The sequence below is a fragment of the Homarus americanus genome, unplaced genomic scaffold (assembly GCF_018991925.1).
Source record: "Homarus americanus isolate GMGI-L3 unplaced genomic scaffold, GMGI_Hamer_2.0 scaffold32929, whole genome shotgun sequence".
Classification (NCBI taxonomy): domain Eukaryota; kingdom Metazoa; phylum Arthropoda; class Malacostraca; order Decapoda; family Nephropidae; genus Homarus; species Homarus americanus.
In genome coordinates, this window is record NW_024737097.1 from 385,530 (window position 1) to 412,145 (window position 26,616).

The following is a 26,616-nucleotide window of genomic DNA, read 5'->3' on the forward strand; positions in this document are numbered from 1 at the left end:
GGATTTTGCCTGGTTCTCTGTGCTGGGTGTTCCAGTGGAAGTCTCTGTGCTGCTGTCCTGAAGCATTGATGACTTATAGCAAAGCCACGTGCCTTTCCATGCCGTATGAAAGCATGGAGGTCTCATGTCAGCCCCCTGGTGCTGTGTCCTTGCTTCGTTTATCAAACTTCTGGAGTTCTTGCTGGTTGAAAGGTCTGTCGGTGTCATCTTCACAATTGAGCCTCTTCGATCATCTGGAGTCTGGTCTGTCGCAGACTGAGTTTGCTGATCAGATTGGAGTCTCCTTCCTCTTCTGGGTTGGTTGGTGCAGATGCCCTTCGGATCTTGACCCACATTTTGCTGCCGAGGAGAGTGTGCTCGTTCAGTTCAGGAGCACCATGAGCCAACTTACGCTTTTGATTTCTTCCTTCTCTTCCTGGTATCCTTATTTGACTAGCCATACTTGCAGGAGATGTCGGTTTGTGTCCATTAAGGATGTCTTTGTAACTTTCGGGCCATATTCACCCTGTATAGAACAGTTCACCCTGGGACAGTAGTACCGTAAATGTACTGTCTTGATGTGGGTTTGTTTTTTGGAATAGCCTCTTCTACCCGCTTGGTGGAACGCCTAGACCAACTGTTGGTGGAGGTTGTCTCGTCCACAGGTGCTGCACCAAATGGCTGTGATTCGAAGCGTCATAGCCAGGTGTTTTCCCTGCGGAAGTCCCCAGTCCACTTTGTCCTCATCCGGCAGGGGTGGAGTGGGGTTGTTCACCTTCAGTGTTGTTAGGGTGGCAAAGTGGTCGCTTGGTCAGCGTGGGAATTGTATCTGCCAGGAGGCCGAAGGCTGTGAGTGCACTGGAGACGAAGGTTAGGTCTGTACTTCTCCTGGTGGCTCTCCCGGTGTTGGGAGGAGCAGATCTGGTGTATCTTGAAAGGTGGTGTATAGGTGTAGGCCGTCTTCATTTGTGGAGCTTGCCGAGCTTAGGGAAGGGATGATGTGCGTTGAAATCCCTCCTATGAGAGTCTTCAGCGTGGTCAGCGGCCGAAGCAAATAGATGAATAGCATCAAGTGGTGCCAGGTTCTTGTAGATGTTGGTAGACAGGTTAATTCCCGTTCTTGGAGGGTTACTTTGACGGCCTGTGTCTCGATGTTTTTCCCCACATGGCAAATGCTGCATGACCTCAGGAAGTGTATGTGTTCGACTTGACTAAGATCATACATCCTCTTGTCGACATCTGCGTGGAAATGCCTCCTGTATGTCTTGTAACCACTGAATTTAGTAGTGGTGTTCTTGTAGGAAGTGTTTCTTGTAGCTTGTCCTTGGCTGCTGCTTCTTTTGCAAGGAAGTGTTTCTTGTTTTTTGATGCCCTGAGCATTCCAGCGGAAGGATGTTCAGGAATTGCCTATATTTTCCACCACTGTTTCATCGTGGACTTCTGAGTCCTCGATGAGATATGTTCAGGTCTGATTTGACTGGATCAGGTTCATATTTTTCTTGTTCTGTGGTGGTTTTGCCTTCTGGGCCGTGGTTAGGTTCAGGAGGAGCTGGCTTTAATCACCCTCTTTCTGAGGAGAGCCAACCAGTATCTCTGGTTCCCTGGTGGCCTTTTTCGGTGTAGAGTGTGCCTCAGCTGTCACTCGTGTGGACCAACATGGCTTTCTCCACTATGAGGTGGCTGGAGCTGTGGCGACTTGCCCGAGACGCTCCCCATAGTATTTGGGCTGTGTAGGCTGGATCTTGTGGCCCAGTAGTCCGGCTAGGCCCTCCGCGAAGGTTGTCCAGTACCTTGGCTAGGTCTGATCGTGTATCATTCCTTCTGGTGCCTTGGTGTGTACTTTTTTGGGGGGTCTTTTTCATGGAATGTTGTCGTTATACTTGCTGCTTGGGGGAGCTGGTATGGCCATTAGGAAAAGCCAGAAACTAGGCTACACTAATTGACCAGTTGACAGGAGTTGTCTTTGTTGCCTTTCCTTTGGGTTCCACGAAGGTACTTGGTGAACTTGTGTCCCAAGCAGTGGGGACCAGTCTTGATGCTGGTCCCTGCCTGGGCCCTCTTTGTTCTCTCCCAAGATATCAAGGGTTCCAGGCGCTAGTGTTCACCCCCCCACTTCCTTGCTTTGCCTTGGGGCAATTTTTGATCTCTTCAATTTGGTGGGGCAGGAAATTGCCATCGTGCTTCTGTGCACCAGAACGGCTGCAATTTTCCTTGCACCTCATCTGATGGTGCCCGTATTTCTGGCATCTGAAGCACCGCAGAAGCGCTCCGGAATGAAGGGCCTCACTTCGTAGATCCCAGGTTTGAAATTCTATATGGTGCTGGGGTGACCCATGGTGTAATTATAGTACCTTGTTTTGTGGTGGCATCTGTCCTGAATTATGAGAGCATCTCTCAGGTTTTAGGATCTTCAGATGGTTCTCCCGGGGGTTCGAGGGTGGTTCATGGGTCTAGATGACTCACCGACTTCAAGAGTTTCTGGGCAGGGTCCAGCAGTTATCCCCAACGGTGGTGGTGTTTTTTCAGGTAGGAGATTACCGAGGGTGGTGGCAGAGTCCTTGTCTTTGGGGTAGACCAATTATCATTTCCCCCCTTTAGGTTGAGCCGCGCTGAGAACAGCCCAGTAGATTTTGTTCTCCATCTCTGTGATGTGGCGGCATATATCGTTTTTCGTGTCCGTTTCGAGATCCGGAATTTTGACCGAAGTCATCGTTTGAAATTGGCTGGTGGTGATGATGGGTGCCTTTGACCTTGACAGCATTCGTTTCCAGCACGTCAGCGTTTTTATTTTTCAACTTCATCGTCCTCATTGGTGGTACTGAGTGGTGAGTTATTTGATGTGATGGGCTGCGCAGCTGGTCCACTTTCTCTATGCAAAATATATGGGTCGTCGGGTTGGCACAGTTCAGGCTGGTCGCAGGTTCAGAACCTACTGTTCAGTTCGTGCAATAGCAAATCTCCAACGCCCCCACAGGCATTTGATGGCCCGGGTGTCGTTCTGAGCTCCTCTACAGGGCTCGTTAGAAACCTACTACAATGTTTTGCTACTTATAGATGTGAGCTAAGTGTCTTCTATTAGGTAGAATGAAGGACTTTCTCCTCTTCCAAAAGTTGTTCCGCACGATCAGGTTTCCTGGAAAACTCGGCAGAGGGATTCAGGTTCTTGCTCAACCCTTTCGTTTACAATCTCCTGGGAAGTAGACAGTTACAGGAGGACCGCAGGACGAATACACTTTTGAGGAATTGCAGGTCCTAGGCCAGAGCGAAAAAAAGTAAAAATAGTAGTGAAGGAAAAGAGCTCAAAACGTCAGTAATATCGTACTATAGCTGCTCTCCAGCTGGGTGTGGGTCCCTCACACCATCAGTGGGGAGGAGCAAGCCTAATGCTCGATAAGCCGAAAACGCTAGTGAGAATGTTGTCGACGATGTCAGTGGCGGATGGTCCAGTCAACAAAGTTGGCCAACAATGGCAGCAGAAAGGGCGGTCTTCGACCTTCACGGCGAGGCTGGGAGAGATCTCTCGAGGGAGGTCGGAATATATCCAACGTCCTCCTTCGAGAAAGACGGGTACATCAACAATGGCTCTAAATAACGTCTTCCTCTTGTGTGATGTCAAACTACTGCCGCAATAGGTGGCCAGGGGGAGCCGGTTACCTCCTTAGCTCAGCACTAAGTGACGTGACTTCCCGTGGGCACACTTTATCACATGCTCTGAACACTCATAGCTAGTGGAAAGTTACGGGGATGATAGTTATACAAGTCTAATGTAATTAACCAACATTTATATGAATACTTCTGCCTATAAGACAGGGGCTAATACAGGTGTAATAAAATAATAATAATAATAATAATTAAAGGTTTATTGAAAAGGCTTGGCAGCCAGAAGGCTGAAATATACAGTTACATATTTGGGAATGGTTTCGAATTACAAATAATATACAAGTAACATAAATGATACAAATAAGATATATAATAACTAGATGGGAAAAGCTCAAACTACAGTACATTTCAACATAGTGACAGTGCAAAAGTAGTATTTACTGGGGTGAATACACTGGTTTATTACAAGTTATTGATAATTTTTACAATGGTTGGGACTGGGTTGTTCTTATAGCGATCAGTTCGTGCACGTATGGGCACGTATGTGTGTGTGTGTGTGTGTTTACAATATAAAGTCTTCTTTACCTACGTTCAAAAACAGCATCATGACCGCTTTGAACACTGATTTGGCTCTTAGTAATACTTTACTCATCCAAATTTAAGGTTTTATACTAAGAAGCTAGCCATAAGTGAGGAAGATAAGTTCCTTCTCATATTAAACATATATATTTTTTAGTTGCTTGAAGTATAAACGTCAATAAAACTGACTTTAAAGACGAAAATAATCTCAGTTGGAATGGAAGTGCCTCTGACGGATGAGTACCGTGCTGCCAAAATTTTCACGATTCTCTCTCTCTCTCTCTCTCTCTCTCTCTCTCTCTCTCTCTCTCTCTCTCTCTCTCTCGTCATCTAGATTGTCTTCACCACGGCCATATTCTTGTTGATGAATATGTGGTCGGCCAATTTGGAGGCGACGTGCTGGATACCACGCTCTGCCATGTATTCAATCAGGTCTTCAGACGTGAGATGCTCGATGGCCAATACCTACCGCAGGGGTGAAAAAAATGGCTTAGTAGGAGTTTTAAACAAGTCAGCGCCATTAGTACAGGTGTTAATTGAGTTAAAAGCATTTTAAAGTGTTAAATGAGTTAAACATTATTTAAAGTGTTAAATGAGTTTGGGTCATTAGTAAAGGTGTTAAATGAGTAAAATCATTAGTACAGGTGTTAAAGAGACAAGGTCATTGGTAAAGGTGTAAGAGAATCGGGGTCATTAGTACATGTGTTTAACTGCGCCAAAGTCAATAGCGTTTACGAGATCACAATCATTAGTACTGGTATTAAACTCTATTAAGGATATTTTCACGAAAAGTGTCGCGATATATGTACAGTATGTATTCACCTCACTAGTACGTTTACAGGAGCTCCTCGGGTTTTGTGCAGTGTGGCAGTACTGTATTTGATTAAGAAACTGACAAGAGCAAACACGTTATGGAAGCAAGGCAAAAAATATGAAAACAAACATTTAAATATAAAGATTTGTGGAATTATATGTTTAATAGGAAATCATGAAATAGGCTGTTGTTAGATCATATCTTTCGCCTAATGGACGGTGGTATAGCGGGTGAAGTGACTAAAGAGAATTTGGGGTGGGAGGGAGGAAGTGGGCAGGTGCCCCTACCTACAGTAATGGTATCCGTGAATGATGAACTATTAACACTCATTTGAGGCTTAAGTTTATATCTATTATTTTCCTCGTCTGCTATATTATGCAGATAACATTTGTACTGTTCATGTTAAACTGGCCACATGAGGCTTGTTGTTTGCTGGAACAATCTGCTATAATATACTAATAGAGTAAATACAACATGTAATAATAACAATAGTGCTTGCAATCTGTCTCAGTACCCGAGGTGCATGTCGTCTGGTAGTGTAAGGATGGTGAACTGTAAATGAAAATATGACTTTTCTAAGCACAACTAATTCTCTTCCTATAAGCTAAATCTATTTATTTATCTGTAAGGAATCAGGGCGAAGCAGGGGTGTGAATTGACTGATTATTGATAACATACCGTAATCAGTGTTTGACACGTGTGTCATTTAATAAATTTTCAATCAGTTGTCATTTCAGACATTTTGCTGAAACAAGTATGAAGGTAACAAGATGCGTTGAATATGTTTAAAAATAAATTATGAGGTGGAGGAGACTTAAGACGTCCGTCCACAACTTTTATTAAAATGGAAACATGTTGGCAACACTTGAGGTGCCAATGCAACATTGATATTCATTTGTCACAGCACTTTGATGTATCATTGTATCGTGGTGACAAATGACGTATATCGAATTTCCATTGTGATGCACATTGAACTACACAAGATAATAATCAATGCTACCTATGCGGCAGTTTATGGTCCATATCGACCACACACACACACACACTACTACTACTACTACTACTACTGCTGCTACTTTTTTTTTTTAACATGCTTCAGCCTTTCCCCAATAGCACACCTTCATACCATTTATTACCTTAATATTAAATATCCTAATACATAGTAGCTATCCTATCTGTGTTGAATTAGTTGAGCCGCAGATTTATGCGGCATTCAGTGACTGTAGCCTCATAAGGGTAAATATCTGCAGCAGTTGTGAATTGGGGCAAGCTCTCGTTCCCCTGAGGCAGAGCAAGCCGACCAGAAGAAGAAGGAACTGATCGACATCTCATCAGGCTATAACAGCAACTTCTGGGCTGCTGCTTCTGTTCAGAGATCACCTCCATAGTCTGGCGTAGAAACATCTTGCGGTCCCACATCCGCCAGAGGTTGTGAACACTAGAGGAGTGAAGCTGCCTTGAGCAACGTTTTGAATTCTCTCCCCATATGCCCTTCTCTTGTCGTTCTCACGTTTCCTCCTATGTGCAGCATCGAGAGCTAGGTTGCGGTGACATGCAGCCATGGGATCAAAATCTTGATGTCGAAGAAAGCTTGCTGTCCCGCGTCAGAATCCTCGAGCACTGAAGCGTCCTGCGGGCTTCGTTAGATGTGTTTGAAGTCCTGTGTTGGAGGATCTCACCATCAATGGAAGGAGGGGTCGAGTTCTACCATGACATCCCGGCAGATTTCGCTAACATATTTGAGGTGAGGAGTCTCTTACTCGTCGTACTCCTTGCGCCTGAAGCCCCTTTCTTGCACACCATAGCGTGATCGCCATCGCTAGGAAAAACCACTACGCGTGGGAGGGCAAACCTTCTGCTAGCCGACCGTACCTTAGAGCAATGGCATCTGTAATTCTTGTTTATTAAGACTGAAACCATTTGCCTTATCGGTAACATAGTTAACCAGTTCGAGGTGCCCACCTCCTGCGCTATAGTTACTTTTTTTCAAATTTTCTGGTACCTGAAGCAGCAGTTGCTGCAACTTATCATTTTGGCAGTGCTGCCGTCTGTCGTAATGGACCTGCGAATCTTATTTACTTCACTGGTATCCACCTCCCTGTTGCATTCTGGGCTGTTATGGTCCGTGAGGGCTGCCGTGAGCTTAAGTGAATTTTGATGTTCGATGGCGCAGCTTGACTCCTCTAGACTGATTGGTCATCCTCAGTCTTGGTGGAAGTTAAGAAGTGCTCTTTCTGCTGGGGTTAAGTCAGATGTTTCACTAATTTGGGAATGAAATTGACTGATATGCTTCTTCCAGGGATGGAGGAGGGGTCCGATATCAGGGATAATACGCATCAGTGGTTCAACGATGCTTGACTCCATGGGTGAATGCAGCAAAAGGAGGCTGCATGTGGCTCTGTGTTAGCAATCTCAGACAGAGCTTGGATTTCACTAACTTACTTTCATTCATCTTTCCCGCTACGTACTCGGTCTTGAAGTCCGTATTGCCAATTACTGCGCCTAGATGTCTTTGGCCGTCCTTAGTTATTTTGACCTCACTTCCGCCAAAACCTCCATTGCCCGTTCACCAATGTTCTGGCTTCACGATGAGGAAGGACTTGCTGGCGTTTGGGTGGTACCCTATTTGTGGACCTCGCAATGTTACCAAAGTCCACCACTTTTAATGCCCTCCACACTTTTCCTGCTCCTGTGGGTCATCAGCATATGCTGCTCCTGTGGAGTCTCATCCAGCATATAACGCTCCTGTGGAATGTCAGCATATGCTGTTCCTGTATAGTCATCAGCATATGCCACTTGTTCTGACCCCAGTTGTTTCAAATTTTATTTTTTTGTTGGAGCGCTGATAGGCCAATTGCATACGCATTTTGCAGCAGGGTCCCCCTTGTGTTGTTCCCTCGGTTGACTGTAAGATGGTATCACCTCTTAAGAGCCTTATTTATTTACTATGTAAGTCTGATGGATTTCTTTTCAATTTTTCAACATACATTGCAAAGCTTGGACACTTGATCTTGATGTTGTGCAGTGCAATAGCGGTTAAGTATGTTGAATGCGTTTTAAGCATCCACCAGGAGAACGACCTCCTAATCACGCTGCTGCTCAAATATCAATCTCATGGCGTGAATAGCTTGGCCTCCCGCCAACCTGGTGGCCAACACACACTTGTGGGTTCCTGCTGCTGCCCTGATATCATCCTTTACCACCTCCATTATACATTTTCCGATGGTCCGCCTCACTTGCCCTTCCCCCACCCCTATAGATTACCCATCCTGGTTTCTTTTCGAGGAATAAGGCGGCAGGCCGTCAGGGGCCTGGAGGTGATGGCAGCAAGAGGATGCAAGCTTTCTTTTAGGGCGGCAATGGCAGTGCAGAGATCGCTTGCTACAGGGGCCAAACTTGTTTGTGCTGAGAATGACTCTCCAACCGTTTGCATCCAGACCTGAAGGGCCGGCTCCACCTCGAGTCTTCCAGTGCCTTTTTTCCTGTCTCCTGTTATTTTCGCAAACAGGACAGCGTTGATGGGATATGGGCACCCTCAGACCTGATGCCTTCTTCATCGCTTGCAGGGGATGTTTCTCTTTCAGTAGTTTAATGTCTCTGTTTATTGGCATCACTTACGGAGAAATTCCTCTGTGAGAGATTCTTATCGCATGAGACACTTTTCCCACACGCATTTTGTTTCAAATTGCACTTACACCACGTCATCAGGCACACCTTTCCGTCACCCGTAATTTTTAGTCTCTCCTGCAGTGTTCTTGCTTCCATAGGAGATCATCAAGGGCCCCAGTCTGCCACATTGCCAATCTTCTCTTCATTGTAACACATTTTCTTTGTGCTTAGTCTTTGTGTGTGTCCTCTGACAAAATAGATGTAAGTATTATTGCCGGTATTTGAGAAGAAGAGCTAAAGGGGCGAAGCGGTCCTGGTAATCAGTCATAAGGCAGAGTCATCTCCCGAATCATTTCTTCACTACTACTGCTACTACTACTACTACTACTTTGCTGTCACTCGGAATAGAGTATGACGATCATCCAGCTATGAGACAATGAGTTATTGGATGTCACCTTCGTTAGTGAGTTTAAGGTGACTAAAGAGGACGGTACAGGACCGACAGGTTCACAGATGTTGTACACCTAAAAAATTATTCGGCGCCCGTGTCATATTGTATCACGCCGTAAGAGTACTGAATAATTTTTAGTGGGTTAAGTTCAGACCGGCCAGAGAGGCCATCCTGATGTGTGTAATAAGTTGTACACTAATAAAAATTATTCGCGCCCCTACGACGTGATACAATATGACACGGGTGCCGAATAATTTTTCTGTGGTGTACATGTGGATGGGTACATCTATTGCCGGAGGGGCGGCAGCGTCTTTCCAGCGTTGGCGCTTGTCTGCCTAGGTTTGCAGTCGGGCTAATTCGAAAGTATTGATACCTTCTGGTGTAGTGCTCCTCTAAGCGTCACGGTGTGGAGTAATCATTTCGCAGGTGAGGGATCGATTTGGCATTTTTCAGGTTTGTCTTAAGATTATCCTGATACCTTTTCAGTTGCCCATAGTGTTACGTTTACTATTCGTTAGGTGACTGTAAAGTAGCTGCTTTGGCAGTCTATTGTCCCCGTGCAGGAAAACATGGGCAGTCCATCGAAGTTGTTCATGGATAATGGTAGCCTCGCTGCTTCTACAGTTGGTGTCAGCAAGAATATTGGCATTTGTTCTCTAGTCTTCCTAGCGAACTCGGAGGATGTAACATGAAGCTACGTTGGTGAAAGTTTTAAGTGTCCTGAGGTGCCTCCTGTATGTGACCCATATCATGCTGCCATATAGCAGGGTGGGAAGGACCACTGCTCTATATAGGGCAACTCTGTAGATATTTTCAGCTCCTACAGCTGAAGGCACGGATACAAGAGTCTGCCAAAGGCTTGAGATGTTGAATCTCTTCATCGATGTCCACGGTGGTGGACAGGTGGAACTGAGATACTGAAAGTTGGTAACATTAGAGGAGGTGTAGTACCGTTGAGCTGGATGGGTGGTAGAGGTGTGGCTGAACCAGGGGCGGGCTGAAAGAATCTGAGTCTTGCGTACATTCACCTCAAGCCCGGAAGTGTGCATACGCATCTGCATAGGTGTTCAGGATCTCCTGTGGATCGAGTTCAGTGTGAGCGACAATGGTGGTCGTCTGCATGCTGAAGTTCAGTAATGGAAGCTGTTGACACCTTCAGTTGTCTTATGTTGAAAGATCCTACATCGGTACTCGATAACCGCCCCGATGGCTAAATTGGCACTGACACGAGTAAGGAAGGCAGCCAAGAAAATGAAAAAGAGTTGGTGCCAGTACACATCCTTGTTTCACCCCAGTTTGGATGAAAATTTATATCTTCTAAACTAAGCTTTGCATAAATGCCAAATTTAACAAATCCTGCATAATTAAATAATAAGTTTACAGACAAAACACAATAATTATTTATTGTTCAAAAGATAATTAAAATGAAGCCTAAGACATTTCTTGTGAATTCCGAGAAGCGCCTCCTCTGGGCGACAGGCAGTACAGGGACCAGAGAGACTTGAGCGATGACACTCATTGGGTTAGTACGCGCGACAGTGCTGGAAACCAGAACTTACAAACTACTAGATGCCTCAGATACATCTATCAAGTAAATAATACACCAAATTATTTATTTTTAATTGTGGAAATGAAGATTTGGTATTAATCATGTGTAACCATCTATAAAAACCCCACGGTCCAAATGATTCTCTTTCTCTTCAGCAACATGCTAAGTAACATTTGTACTTTGTTATATCTTTAACTTTTATTTAGGCTATCAAAACCTAACTGTATTGTCTCTGATGCCAATAAGAAAAGCCAATTCAGTTGGGACAGTATTTTGGCCTATGCCTTAAGATATTATAAATAGTTTCAAGTTATAACGGAAATCAAGGCGTCCTACAGCACTAGACGCCATAACCGGTTAGTAACATGGTATAAATTTTATATCCTTTGTGACACACTTATACCAGGATATGCAATTGAATTAGTGCATATACTAACCTATTATTTTAATTAAACTGCAGTCATAAGTAATTTGTTCGGATTTTCATAGTGTAGTTACCACGAGATCTGCAGTTCTACCACCAATTTGCATAAATCTCTATTCCATAATTCCCGACACAGTTGTATAAGTTTTTCAATTTTCACTAGTACAGGCGTTTAAGAGACACAAAAATCATTAGTACGGTTGTTTGAATAAGTCAGGTGATTAGTACTGGTGTGAAAGGGATCAAGTATTAATAACAGGTGTTTAGGTTAGTAAAAGGTGATAAGTAGAACTACAGGTTTTTGGGTGAATTGGGTCATTAGATTAAGTGCACAGGTGTATCAGGTGATTGTGGAAAAATATCATTACCACCGGTATTTAAGGACCAGGGTCATTAGGAACTTTACCGTCAATATCAAAATTTGTAGGAGATAACACAAAAATGGTCTCTGAAGGTTCAGGCCAAGTGTTCCCTGAAGAAAGCAGTGATGGGTAGGGAAACACCGGGTAACACTGAAGTCTATTTATTAACGGATAGGAGAAATACAAGTGGTGACTTGCGTGTGCCATGCACGGCCCACAGAGTCAGACTGAGACTGCCTTGCCATATGGCAGCCCCAGGGCAATGTTGCCACATAACACGTGCAGTGTTGCCACGTAATTACATATATAAATGCTACTCGGCACAGTAGCTTATATACAAGGTTGCTACTCGGCACAGTAGCTTAGATACATAACCTACATCTCCCTCCCCCCTCACGCTCATAGTCTTTGTCTTGAGCGGACTTCTTAGTCCTAAGTCGCTCCGAGCGTCGAGGTGCACTGTGGGGCGGATCCTCGTGAGGTGTAGGGTACTCGTCCTCGGTCAGGGGGCCAGCAGCAGAGGGTGGGACTGGCCGGAGGAAGCGGCGGTTCCTCCACCAGACGCGGCCGCTCGGCATCCTGACCTTGTAGTCCTGCGACCCGCCGAGGCCCATTACTATGCCCACCTTGTCCCAACGTGTCGTCGTCGGGTCCTGGACGCGGACAAGGGCACCAATCTCCAGTGGCTGAAGAGGGCGGGCACGGTCGTCATACCGAGCCTTGGCGTCCTGGGCACGTGTAGCGGCACGGCGGTCGCAGCTCTCGGCTCTGGTCTGCCACTCCTTCGCAAAGGCCTTGGCGTGTGCAGGAACGCAAAAGCGGAGAGGGTGACCATACAGGATCTGGGCAGGGGAGCGTCCTGTGTGGGGAGTATTACGTAACTCCAGGAGTCCTTTGTCAAACGCCTCACAGTCAATGTTGCCTGAAGGAGCCACCTTGAGGATGAGGTGCTTGACTGTCTTGACCGCAGCCTCAGCATGGCCGTTTGACTGTGGGTAGTGGGGTGTTGACATGATGTGGCGGACTCCCCAACGCTCCAGGAATCCTGTGAAGTCCCGGCTGGTGAACTGTGGCCCACCGTCAGTCCGCAGACGTACGGGGACGCCCAGGTCACGAAAGAGGTGCCGGAAGTGGCGAATGGTGGCCGCGGACGTCGTGTCCGAGCCACAGATTACCACCACAGGCCAGCCAGAGAGTCGGTCGGCGACAACTAGGAAATGTTTCCCAGCTGTGCTGAAGAAATCAGCCGACACGGACTCGAAGGGCCTGGTGGGTTCGTCGTCGCACAAGAGGGGCTCCTGCTGTTGACTGGGCTGCATGATCTGGCACGGCTCACAGGCACGGACCGTGTTGACGATATCCGCGTCAATGCCGGGCCAGTACACAGCCTGCCTTGCGCGGCGCTTGGTGGCCTCTGCTCCACGATGGCTGTCGTGTAAGCGGGCCAGAACGCGACGACGGAGAGCTGCAGGGACGACCACACGGGTACCGCACAGGACGAGGTCCCCATCTGCGTAGAGGTCCTCACGTATCTTCCAATATGGGCGTAGGGCGTTGTGGAGGTCAAAACGGTTGCGAGGGAACCCAGTCCTCACATTCTCCAAGAGCTGAGTGTAGGAGGGGTCGTCAGGTGCCGCGGTCCATAGTTCCTCAAGGGTCAGATCACTGTCGGGTGGCGACACTGAGGCCTGGGTGCTGGCGAGGGACTGTACGGCCTGCAAAGTGACGATGTTGCTGACGGAGAAACCGGCCTCGGTGCTGAGCATCTCGTCTTCAGGTGTAGGGCGGCTGACTGGGGAGCGGGAGAGGGCATCCGGGATGCACAACTCTTTACCTGCGCGCCAAGCCGCGGTGAAGACGAAGGCCAAAATCTTCTCCTTCAGGCGCTGGAGGCTGGGATTCTCGATGGCGTCCAGCGAATAGTGATTAAGAATAGGGACCAAGGGCCTGTGGTCTGTGATGAGGTCGAAGTGCTGTAGGCCAATCAAGTAAAATTTGCACTTCGATAAGGCCCATACCACTGCCAGCAGCTCCAGCTCGATGGTAGCATAGCGAGACTCGGCATCTGTGAGGAAGCGAGAGCCACACTGTACGAGCCGGTACTTTTCTCCACCGTGATCCTGGAGAAGGGCGTAACCAACCCCGTACAGGCGCGAGGCGTCTGTCTGGAGGACGGTAAGGAGCGCTGGTTCGAAAGTAGCGAGGATAGATGGACTTGACAGGGCCTCCTTCACCTTATGAAAGGCGAGGTCGTGGTCAGGGGTCCACGTGAAAGTCCTCTTGTGGCTCATCAGGGGGCGGAGAGGCCCGGCAGCGGCGGAGACGTCAGGAGAAAATTCTGCCAGCTGGTTCACCAGGCCCATGAAAGACCTGAGATCCGTAAGGTTGGCAGGTTTTGCAAAGTCCGCTATGGCGCGAACTTTCTCCGGGTCCGCAGCAATGCCATCCCTTGAGAGTCGGTAGCCGCAGAAAGACACTGCAGGTGCGGCCAAAACGAACTTCTCGGCATTCAGAGTGATGCCGTGCGTCCTACACCTGGTCAGTACCTCGTCGATGCGGCGAAGATGCGTCAGGTAGTCCTCATCATAGAGGAGGACGTCATCCACTACCTTCACGCAGTTGGTCACGCCTTGAAGTGCCATGTCACCACGGAGGCAAAAGGCGTCCCCCGTAGCAGCGAATCCCATAGGGCCACGGTAGTAGCGGAAGCGTCCGTAAGGCGTGATGAAAGTGGTCAGTGGCTGATCCTCCTTCTTCAGTGGGATCTGCCAGTAACCACCGAGGGCGTCCATTGTCGAGATGTGCCGTACCTTCGGGTCCACACTCCGTATAGCTGCAAAAGGTGTGGGTGAAGGGTGGGCGGGACGGGACACCTGGCTGTTAAGCTTAGACAAGTCGGTAGTAATCCGCACTCCACCGTTAGTCTTAGCCACAGCGACTAGAGGGTGGCACCAAGGGGATGGGTCGTCACCAACAGGTACGATGACACCCTGGGCCACCATGGAATCCAGTTCCTTCTTGACTGAATCCCTGAAGGCGAGAGGAATCAACCGGGGAGTGTGTATGGCAAACGGCTGTGCATCTTCCCGCAGGTGTATCCTCATAGGCGGACCCGCCATAGCCTTCAGTGGCGCGGTCCGTAGGGCCTCCTTCGTCACCAGCACATCCGAGTACTCCTTCAGGAAGTAGGCCCTTGCGGCTGAAGGAGACGTCTCGCTGTGGAGAGGAAGCAGCCGTGACTTGGGTGGGGGCGGGGCGGGAGTGGACGCGGGTTCTGGGCCACTCCGTGCGGCAGCGCCAGGCGCGTCGCTCGTTGATTCACGCACCCTGCTGGTGGTGTACCGAGCAGCTGGGATCTGCTCGGGAAAGTCTCTGGGCACCACGCCTAACTCCTTGCAGTGCTCCCACGACAACAAGGGTGTAGCGAGAGTAGGCTGCACGTCGATCCATCCGTGACACGACCTGTCGCCGTAGGTGATCTCTGCATGAAAGGAGCCCACAGCGTCTGGCATCTGGGAACCGTCCGCATTGTAGTACTGCAGCTGCGGCGGTGGTCCCAGGTCGCGTTTGGTGAGGCCCAGTTTCTGGAGGTGCTTCAGGCCTATCTCGTTGCTTTTGGGCTGGTTGGCGCTTGTCGTAGTGTCCATAGCGACTGCAGGCCTGACACTTGTGGCCTCGGGCAGGGCACCTGTCTGTGTTAACCAGTGGCCTACGGTCACATCGACACAGTGCGTCGGCGGCCGGCATGTCTTGGGGCCATGCTGCTTTCCACAGCTGTCACAGGAAGCACTAGGCGGAGGTGTGGGAGAACGTGCGGCAGTTTACGTTGTTGGCCGCTTCTTACCCTTCTTGTACTGTGAGATAGCTCTCACGCAGGTGGAACCCATCAGGAGGCAGTGGCGGACCTGGTGGCCTCGTGTATGGACATTCAGTCACTACCACCTGGAGTGTGGAAAGTTCCAGAGGGATGAGTCCCTGCACCAACTCTCCTTGCCTGACACCTGTCAAGATCATACTTGATCCAGGCTTCCTCCATTCCCGGCTGTGTGCCTTGCAGACGTCGATCTCCTCCGACAAACTCTTAAACGTACAAAAGTCGTCAAAGGATTCATTCTCCGCCTGCTTGCAGCTGGTGAAGGCGCGGCAACTCAAGCCTCGTTATTCCGACCTTTAACATGCTCCTGTAAAAGGTCGAGCACATCCGTCACTGAAGACAGAATCGGAGGCACTTGCAACGTGTGCTCCAAAACTCTCTGGGTCTCCAGCGACAAACACATCCGCAGTTGGATGAACTGTTTGTTTGGAGGCATTCTCTGAACGCTGGCCGTACTAGTCGGGCGTGTCAGCCTTGTGCTTTGCGAGAACGCTGTTGATTTTCACTGGCTGCCTAAACATTGCACCATGCCTGGAAGTGGTGGGCAGAATCCTGTCCTGGGAAGGCTGGCTATAGAGAAGAGGATTGCCCTACTGAACAGCTGCCAGAAGACGACTCCAGAAGCCAAGTTAAAGGAATCGGAAAGTGCATTTGATCTCGCCGCCAACAACAATAGAGGTGACAGACAGTTTTCAAGAGGTGATTAGCAAGAAAGAAAACAAGAGGAGGCGAGAGGAGGCTAAGAAAATTGAAAGGGCGGATAGTGGATGTGAGATCAAGAATGAGGTAAAGCAGTGACGACACACACATAAGAAAGTAGAAAGAATTAACGGGGAATAAAACACAGCAGGTCTTGGTGAGAATCCAACACCCTTCTTCAAGAATCAGAGTAGTGATGGTAATGTTTCAAGGGAAACACCAGTGAGTGAAACACCAATGCCACGGACCTTTATCACCCTGCCCGCTAAACAAACAAGGAAGTTGAAATCATTGAAATCCGTCGTGAGAACGGTTTAATTGGATAGATGAAGTACTGCAGACAGTAATTCTTCAACATTCAATTCCGACAAGGTAAGACTGGAATTTTATCAAGAGTCAGACTTCGACGTCTGCGAAACCATTAGTACCGTTATTTGGACAGGGTTGTCCTGGTGCCCTCCCACAGCAGACGCTGATGAATGTTGCCATCCTAGCGGAAACGATTCCCTATACGCTGACATCGAAGATGCGTGTGACTTAATTCTAATATACCAGCATACGTCGACATTACCGGGGAAACACTCCATTGCCGCTGTTATTGTCAAGGGAAGCGAAGGGTATGCTTGTTCATCAGGAAGCCCATCCAACTCTTCCACCACTTTTACGCAGAACTTTATCATCTGGGCCTGTATTTCCAGGTTATCTGCCTTTGGCTTGGGGTTACACCTTCACCGCCTATGCCGACGTGATCTTCTCAGATGTCGATTCTGTTCACGTAAACTGGCCAACCCGCTACCTGTTTAGAAAATCAAAGACCACCTTAATAGGGGTGGTGGGCTATGTAGATGATCCTCAGGTGCTGTAAATGGTGGCGGCCGGTCAATGCTGACTCACGGCAGTGCCCCAGTCGCCCATCTGTCCTGCCGGGAAAGGCCTCCTCGAGGCTGCAAGTCTACCACAAAGCCTCTACAGTCTAATAACATTTGCTCTCGTTTGGTCACAGGCTGAAACGGGCAACAGCACCTACCATCTCCCTAACTCAAATCCACAACTGAGCCTCCTCCCCGTCTCTACCTCACATTGTCGCTTCCTCGTGCCCACCAGTTCCCCCCACAACCCCTGTCTTTACTCTGATGCTGTCAAGTCTCTGTGCTCCCACCAGTGCCCCCACAACCCTCCAGGATATGACACAGATCACGTCCCTCCAAGGATTTCCGCCATCTATGTTGAGAGAAACTTCTGTTACACTCTGTACCGCCATCTCCGGACCTACACCGCCAACTCTTGCCCTCTGCTACATCCAGTCACTCCCCTTTCTGGTTTGACATGTTGCAGTAGTCCCCCTGTGAGCCCCCCTGCTCACGGCCTGTGTGTACTGCTGCCCCCAAGCCAAGCCCTGCCTCTATCTTTTCACGTCACGTGGTGCCTCAACTCACTACTCCACCACAAGCCAAACGGTTTCATTCAAAGGTTCTGAGGGAATACCTACACCTGAGACTCCATCCCCGGCGACCTATACTCCACCGACATGCCGGCACCTAAGGCCATCTGTCCACGTCAGACAGGTACTCAACTGGCCTGCTCTGTAATCGGGTCTAATACACCAAATGGATAGCAACGCTACAGTGACCGCAGGTACTACCTGGAACATAAACGGTTGCCAAAACGCTTGGTGCTCCTCAAAACCTACGCTTCATACCAAGATGCCGATGCTGTGCCTCCAAGAAACGCGGTGCTGCTGGCACCTGCGCTCAATCCACCCTGATCTTGACGATGGACACGTACGAGGCCAGCGTATCGTGACTGCGGATCTACATCGCCAGCGATGTGTCCCCTACCAGCCTCTCGACGTCTCTTTGATGAAGACACTGACGCACACGTCATCACAATCACACTATGCTGCATGTCCCTCAATATTGTCAATACCTACGTGCCTCCCTCCACCCCTCACTTCGTACCAACCTACCACACACCATATCACCTCCACCCCCACCTCCTTGTGGGGGACCTCAATACCCGACACGCTGTAACCGGTGACGACAGCCGCCACTACAAATAGTATCAATCCCTGACTCGATCTCAACAGATTATGTACATGAGACTGTGCTTAGAGTACAGGTACCTATGGGAATACATTGGCAACCCTGAGCCTGGCCGCACTGTTTGTAAATTTTGTGGCCAACCCGACTCTCACACCCTCTCTCACTACATCCTCACTTGCCCTATGACCTCCTCCTACAGGTCCCCAGCCGTTACCAACACACCTTCCCTCCCTGACCAGATATCTCCTCCGAGTCACAGGCCTGGCACTTGACATTATTAGGGACCTGCCACGCTTTGCCATAAACAGATGAAATGTACCGGGAACTTTCCTCCACACACTCATCATTCTGTCACTTTATGTAACTTCCTTGACAAAACCTATGACCCTTCAGGCTTCTTCGCCCTTAATGCACGAGTCAACTTAGCATGCTTCCCAGATGGGTGCTGTAAACGCTTCTGCGCTTCACCTTGCACAGGATGTAAGGGGTTTAATAAACTAGCCCCTCGGGGCAATCTAAAAAAATCATTTAATAGGCACTCAGGCATTTCATCAACATCCAAACTTTGAGGATGTACATAGATGTTAACAATACATATAGACCTCCCTTGGGTAGATTTTAACACAAACTTTCAACCCCATTCTACTTGTCAGCTATTACCAATTCATCCGGTACATTTTTCCGAACATAAGTTAACAGACCTCTTGTATTATTTCTATTATTAGCTGGTAAACAGAAACATTGATAATCACGTAAATTCATAAAATTACCATCCTCCATGCCCTTTCTCTTAAGGCTATAACATCCACCTTATACAACAGTACAAGCATACACATCAGTGGTCCTAGGACGTGCTTATTTACATTCCAAGAAAATATACTAAATTAGTCTCCATTTTCCTATTAACAACGGAAACTAACCTTATTCTCTCATTCACAAACTGTTCCATTATTTTCACTCGAGCTAATACCTTATCATGTAATACTTTGGGAATGTCACCCACTTGCGTGTTACCTCTTCCTTATGCCCCCATTTGGTCCCCAAAGCAAAGATGGTTTGTCAGATTTTAATACTGTATTATTTTCAACCTTCTTCCTTTAGTTCAACATCCACATTTCTTTTGTTCACAAAACAAGTTACCTTCTTGTTGTCCTCTACCTTTTTTCTAAGCATCTGAATTTTGCCTGAGTTGAACTACTACACCATACACATCACCAAACTTGTCAATTACCTTATCTTCTGGAACAACTTTTGATGCAGCTCCTGTACCATTTCCTGTTACCTTCAACGTGTCACCTGTTCCATCCCTTCTTCCACACTTTCACCTGCAACTCCTCGTCCTTCCTCCTTTTCTCGCTGTTGCATTTTCCCCATGCTCTGCCACTGAGCACCACCCATCAGTGGCTTCATTGTAAATTGAGGAACCGTATTAAGCGTGCCACCAAATTGCAACAAGTAGCGCCAAACATGTTGCCAAGACTTTATTTTATTTCCGCATTCTCTTGAATTATGATTTTTTCCACAGTAACAACACCGACATTCACTTTGACATTTTCAGGCCACATGGCCCTACCTGCTGCACTTGTAACACAGAACTTTGCAATTCTCCTATATCATATTCCATAAATTAATATTTTCCGGAACGTCTCCCTTCATCATGGCTATCACTTGGTTCTTCTTCTCACCCGGATTTCGTGTCGCTTTACCCATACGAATCGTGTATCGCCAAGAAGAAAATCAGGATCCAGTATAACCGGGTACATGAAGACGATCACCTTAATGTGGGGTTCTGCGTCCTGAGGCATCGTCATTATCTTCCTAAAAGCTAGGTCGTCATTAAAAACTTTACCGCCTCATCCCCAGCTATAGTCAGATTGAACTGTTACGACCTTCCTAAGCAGGGGTTCAAACTTTTTATGCTCTCTTCCCAGTGTAGCAGCCCACAGCAACTGCTCTAGAATGACATGCGTAAATTACTTGAAAGTTCAGCCTCCTCCTACCTGAGCGGTTTCACCACCCGGGCTGCTCGGCATATTGGTATTTTCACAATGATCCATTCGACTAAACCTGCTATGTTTTATTCCAGTTGAATTCTTTTCTGCTTTCTTCTGTGTGTGTAGTCCTCTTCTTCCTCTTCATGATCTCATCACTGTCATTTCCTTCATTTTTTTTCACAGACTCGCCTGTCTGTCACCTCCATTGTTGGTGGCCACGGATCATCTGGTTCCGATTCGCTACTTGAAAGCCGCAGGTCGTCTTCTAAGTTGTTCATTAGTGCAATCTTTTCTTCTAGCCAAAGCCTTCACAAGTTTCTGCACGCCAGTTGCCCCAGGCATGGTGAAAAGCTTAGGCAGCCAGTGAAAATCAGCTGTGTTGTTGCAGAGAACAAGGCTGACACGTCCGACCAGTATGGTCAGCGTTCAGAGAGGAGAGAGATGATTTAAGAAATCAACATCTTAATGAATATCAAAATAGCTGTCAAACTAACACTGCTGGAGTTAACAACCTGACCCACCTCACTGCCATCCTCACTTGCGCCATCTGTGGGTAAATTTAACGACTGCTTCTGACTGACAACTCAATGAGTCTCGTGGTTCACGGAGGAGTCGATGATCTGACTGTTTTCGAGTATGTATAGGACACATGAACACACACATACGTGAGCGCTGTTGCCACGTTAGCTATATCTTGGGTCCCGGTGGACAAGGCGAATTGTTGCCGAGTGAACATGCAACTTTGTAGATAATTTCACCTCCCTACAGCTGAAGACACGGGTGCAGAGTCTACCAAAGCTTGAGATGTACATCTGATCCGATGTTGAATCTCTTTACCGATGTCTCCGGTGGACAGGTGAGAGCCAAGGTACTGGAAGTGGTTAACATTAGAGAGGGTAGTACCATTAACCTGGTTGGATGGTGGAGGTGGCTGAACCAAGGGCAGGCTGGAAAAGAATCTGAGTCTTGCTTGCATTCACCTCAAGGCCGAAGTGTGCATACGCATCTTCTTAGGTAGAGGATCTGTTTTAGTTCACGTTCAATGTAAGCGATGAGGTTGAGGTCGTGTGCATACTGAAGTCCAGTGATGAAAGCGGGCGACACCTTTGTTCCTGCCTGGAGTCGTCTTAAGTTGAAAAGTACTGGATGTCCACCCCACCGGCTAAATTGGCACTGGCACGAATAAAGAAGGTAGCCAGCAAAATGGAAAAGAGGTTGGTGCCACTATACATCCTTGTTTTGCCCCGGTTTGTATGTGGGGAAGAATTCAGGATCATTATTATGCAGGACATTGTTGTTAAGCTATCGTGGAGTTTTTCTCAAAACGGCGATGAATTTTGGTGGGCAACCATAACGAGGGCTTCCCTGTTAACCGAGTCAAGGTCCTAGTAAAGGTCATTAGAGCCATGTATGTACAAATTACGACGCTATTCTCTTCACTTTTCCTGTATCTGGAGGCAGCAACGATCATGCCAGTGGTGCTAAGTGATGGTCTGCAGCCACATTGAGTTTGGGAGGAAGTTTTTCTGCCTCAGGAGAATTCTGTTTAAGGACTCAGGCGGAAATTTTGCCAGTTATGGACAACTGCGAGGTCCAGCGGTAGTTGCCACAGTCTGACCGGTCTCCCTTGTTCTTATAACTATTGATGATGGAGGCGTCTTTAAGATCTTGGGGATACCTTCCTGTCATGTCGTACACCGCTGTCTATGATTGGCTAATCAGATGATACCGGGAACGACCAATGTCAATGAGGGTGGTTCCGAGCCTGTATGCTATATAAGTTTTCTAATGTTTTGATTTACGATGTTTTTATATCGGTGCTATTTAGTTTTGGTTGTTAAAACATTATGTAAGAACATATTCTGTTTTATAGAATATGGTGAAAAACTTATATGTATTATTAGGATTAGTTGGCAACCAGGCCATATCCGTGTGGTGGTGGTGATGGTCACCACTTCACACCGCTCCTGAACCAAGAAGACCTCTCAACAAGACCTCCTGCTGGACCCGGAACTGTGAAGACCGCCCTCTCCTTGCTTCCGCATTGTTGTGGCCATCTTCCCGGACCGGACCACCCTGACCGTCATCGTCACAACAACTCACGAGCGTTCTCGACATCAGGCATTAGCTTGCCCTCCCCACTAGTGGTGTGAGTGACCCACTCAGCGGAAACCGGGTCTGCGCAATATTCCGGCGTGGTTTTGAGCTCTTTCCTTCTACTACTGTGATTTCCTTTTCGCTCTGGCTGGGACCTGCACCCTCAAAGTGTATTCGTCCTGCGGTCCCCCCCTGCGCTGTTCCTCCCCTCCCAGGAGATTGTGAACTGAGGTTGGAGCAAATCCATCCAGCCGAGTCTTTCCAGGAAAACCGTGATCGTGCTGATCCACCTGAGGGTAGCAATCGCTATCCTTCCCCAAATATAGGCACATAGCTCACGTCTATGGTGAGCAGTCACATACACTAGGAGTAGAAGCACCACAACGGGGCCTCCTCAGGAAGCTCAGGAACCACTCTACGACCACCAGCCAGTGAAGTGCTGTAATTCCTCCTGTTCCTCCCAGCAGAATAGATGGGATCTAAAAAAAAAAAAAAAAAAAAAACCGGTTATATGGTGTACGCCCTCTAGCCGCGACCCACCTGAACCGCCAGCCTGACGACCCGAACTACGACAGGCATCGCTGGAAAAGCAGACCAGCCCACGCGCCCTCAATGAAGCCCTGAAAAGCGAACACCGCCTTACATCCAACAACTCCACCACCACTGCTACCGCCACTGAGGAACAACTGGACGAAGGTAGAAAACGAAACACCCAAACGTGCCTTTTCCGGGGAAACGAATGCCAATCAAGCAGCCCAAAAAGGCACCCATCACCACCACCAGCTCACCTCAACGACACTGCCAAAATTCCGAATCACGAAAACGGACGCAAAACATATATGCCGCCGTCACAGAGATGGAAAAGCAAAACCCACTGTAAGTTCTCAGTGCGGCCCAACCTAAAGGAGATGATTATTCACCCCAAAGACAAGGACTCTGCCACCACCCTCGACTTTTGCAAAACCACCACCACCGTTGCGTCAACAAAAGCTGGACCCCCGCCAGAAACCCCAATGATGAAGTCAGTAGTCCTCCGGTACCCAAAGGGCTACCTCTCGAACCCCTGGAGAACCACCCGAAAGATCTTAAAAAGCCAGAGTCTCTCTCCTGTCAAATAAGACAGCCACCACGAAAGTGCTCATAACGCACTACAGCTCACCCCCCAGCACCATAGACCTCAAAGCCTGGGGGATCTACGAAGTGAGGCCACTTGATCCCAGGCCCTGCGGTGCTTCAGATGCCAAGAAATACGGGCACCATCAGACAAGGTGCACGTACAAAATCTGCGCAGTCTGCGCACAGAAGCACAACACACACACCTCCTGCCTCCTGGGGATTGAAAAATGGGAAAAAAATTGCTTTAGAATTAGTAGCAACTGCGAGGCAAACACCACGCCTGGAATCCTGGATGCTCCGAGAGAGAACAAAAGAGGATTCCAGGCAAACCGACTCCAACAGCAAAGATCGGCCCCAACGCCTACCACACCAGCCCACCATATTTTCGTGTGGGGCAAAAACCAAAACAACAAAGACAACCTCCTCAGCCAGTCAACTTTTAAGGTGCAGCCCGGTTCCTGGCCTCACTACGGCCACCTCAGCCCACCCAAGCGGCAAGACAACGACAACCACGAGAAAGACAAAAAGCACACGCAAGGCGCACCAGAAGGAATGATACCACGTATCAGACAGCCAAGGTACTGACAACGCCATGGAGGGCCTAGCCGGAATACTAGGCCACAAGGTCAACCACACAGCTCAAATACTCTGGGGGCGTCCTCGGAGCAAGTCGCCACTGGCTCAGCCAACTCAGTGGAGGAAGCCACGCCGGTCCTCACACGAGTGACAGCCAGTACACTCTACCGAAGGCCACCAGAGAACCCGGATACTACCGACAGCTCCCAGGAAAGAAACTGGACGTTTCAACTCCCTGAACCGAACCACACGGCCCAGAAGGCAAAACCACAGAACGAAGATATGAACACCAGTCCAGTTGGAATCGAGCGGACATCTCCATCGAGGACCACAGAAAGTGATGAAACAGTGGTGAAGAAAACATCAGCACCCTGAACATCCTAACATGGAATGCTCAGGGCATCAAAAACAAGAAACACTTCTACAAGAACACCGCTGTTTCAAATTCAGCGGTTACAAGACATACAGGAGGCATTCACGCAAGAGCGTCAACAAGAGGATGTATGATCTTGGTCAAGTCAAGCATACCCTCCGCCGATGTCACGCAGCAATTTCCATGTGGGGAAAACATCAGAACTGAGCCGTCAAAGTAACCCTCAAGAACAGGAATTAACTGTTTCACAACATCTACAGAACCCAAGGGGCTCACTGGAGGTTACTCAATTATTTGCTTCGGCTGCTGACCACGCCACACTCATAGGAGGGATTTCCGCGCACATCTACATCCTTCCTAAGCTCGGCAAGCCCCACAAATGAAGACGGCCTACACCTATACACACCTTTCAAGATACACCCGAGATCTGCCTCTGAACACCGGAGAGCCCACCCACACTAGTGGAGAGCTAGATCAAACCTTCGTCTCCAGTGCACTACAGCCTTCGGCCTCCTGTGAATACACCCACATGACCAGCGACCACTTCATAACCCGACTCCCGGATGGAAATACAATGCCAAAAAGGCAGACTGGGGACTCTTTAAGAAACACCTGGCTAAGTGGCGCGAAAAAATCCTGACCGGCCGGCAAAACTGCCCGTGGATGAGACAACCCTCCACCAATTGGTCGAGGCGTTTCGCAAAGCGACGAAAGAGGCTATCCCAAAAAGCAAAGCCCACATCAAAGACAGGTACGTGATTACTACATTGCTACTGTCCCGGGGTGAAAAAGACTCAACCACAGAGTGAACATGGCCGAAGAAACTACGGGAGACATCCACGGCAACAAACAGACATCTCCTGCAAGTCATAGTTAAGGATACCAGAGAAAGGAAGAAATAAAAACGTAAGCTGGCTCAAGTGGTGCTCCGAACTGAACGAGCACACCTCCTTGGCAAGATGTGGGCCCAGATCCGAAGGGCATCTGGGAAGGCAACACCACCACCACCAACCCATCCCCAACCCCAGAAGGAAGCCGAGGGAGCTTGCAAAACTGTTCTCTGACCGAGCAGCAACGAAAAAACCTCCCGAGACAGGCGGAGGAGACACAACAGTGTGTCTGCGACCCAGGTCGAACTCTCCCGAATGATCGAAGAGGCCTGCAACAGTGAAGATGACACTGACAGACCTTTCAGCCAGCAAGAACTCAGAAGTCGCTAAAACGAAGCAAGGACACAGCACCGGGGCCGACAGGATAACCTACTCCCATGCTTTCTCATGCCGGTACAGCCGGACACGAGCTCTGCTGCAGAAGCCATCAATGCCTGCGTGGACAGCACAAAAAGACTCCCACCCGGAATGGAAGAGGGCAGATTGGCCCATTCGAAGCCAGAGGAACCAGACAAATAGGGGCCCATCTCCTTTCTCAGCTGCATAGCGAAGACGGGAGAAAAAGATGGCTCTCAGCAAACTCAAGTGGAAGAAGTGGGCAGCCCACACCCTCACATCTTTGCTTACACCGGGAACACCGGCACAGGCAACCAACATCGCCGAGATACTCAGCACAGTGGACAACAAACCAGCTCAATTGGTCTTCACTCGACCTGGAGAAAGCCTTCGAACTAGCAAATCATTAGCCCGTACAACTACGCTCGCTAAAAAAAGGCGTCAAAGGAAGGTTGCTGGGGTGGATCCAGAACTACCTCACAAAAGAAAGCACGGAAGTACGCTTTCAGGAGCAACCTAAAAGCTACAGGGTCCATGAAAACGGAACCCCACAAGGAGGCATCCTCAGTCCAATGCTGTTCAATGTCTGATGGAAAATCTAGTCAAACTTCCTTTCAGACATAGCCAAGCTCTATGCTATGCAGACGACTTACAGCTTAGCAGTAAGAGGATCGAGCAGACTAGCCAACACCAACACGCACTCCAACTTATAGAGAGTGCAACAGACGCCAGACTCCAAGATAAATCAGCCAGAGTCGAAAGCGATAGCCATCTGCACAGACAAGCCAGACAAAGTGCTCTCCATATTACAAAACACGCCGGTAGTCTGGACCAACGCCCACCAGTGTCTTGGAGATCTGGTTTGACCAGAAACTCACCTTCAAGCCACCAACTCAGAGTATCTCAGGCGCTGGGACAAAAGAGCAGACACAATATAATATGAGGTCGCTCACCAGCAAATCCACAGGAGCAAACCTTCATGTGCTCAAAGCCTACTACACGGCCGCCATCAGATCGTTGGTAGATTACAGTGCTCCAGCACTCATTGGACTGAGAGAAGACCAAATAGCTAAGCTAGAAGTCATCCAAAACAATGCTCTCAGGACCATGCTCGGAGCACCCATGTGGACCAGAATTTGCAATCTGCAAATGGAAACCGAACTACCACCCCTGGCAGTACGAGTCAAGCAGGTGACAGCCGGTCTCCTCGCCAAAATCTGTAGAGCAGACAAGCCCACAGTTGCCAAGATTC

General features: G+C 48.4%; 1 protein-coding gene across 1 annotated transcript in view; it reads right to left on the minus strand.

Moving 5' to 3' along the window:
* Positions 1-4,488: 4,488 nt before the first annotated feature.
* Positions 4,489-26,616, minus strand: part of LOC121873353 — a 146,227-nt gene continuing 124,099 nt past the window's right edge. The window contains exon 8 of the mRNA XM_042376903.1: positions 4,489-4,623. Within this exon, the coding sequence (XP_042232837.1) occupies positions 4,489-4,623 (135 nt within the window). The remainder of the gene's footprint in view (positions 4,624-26,616) is intronic.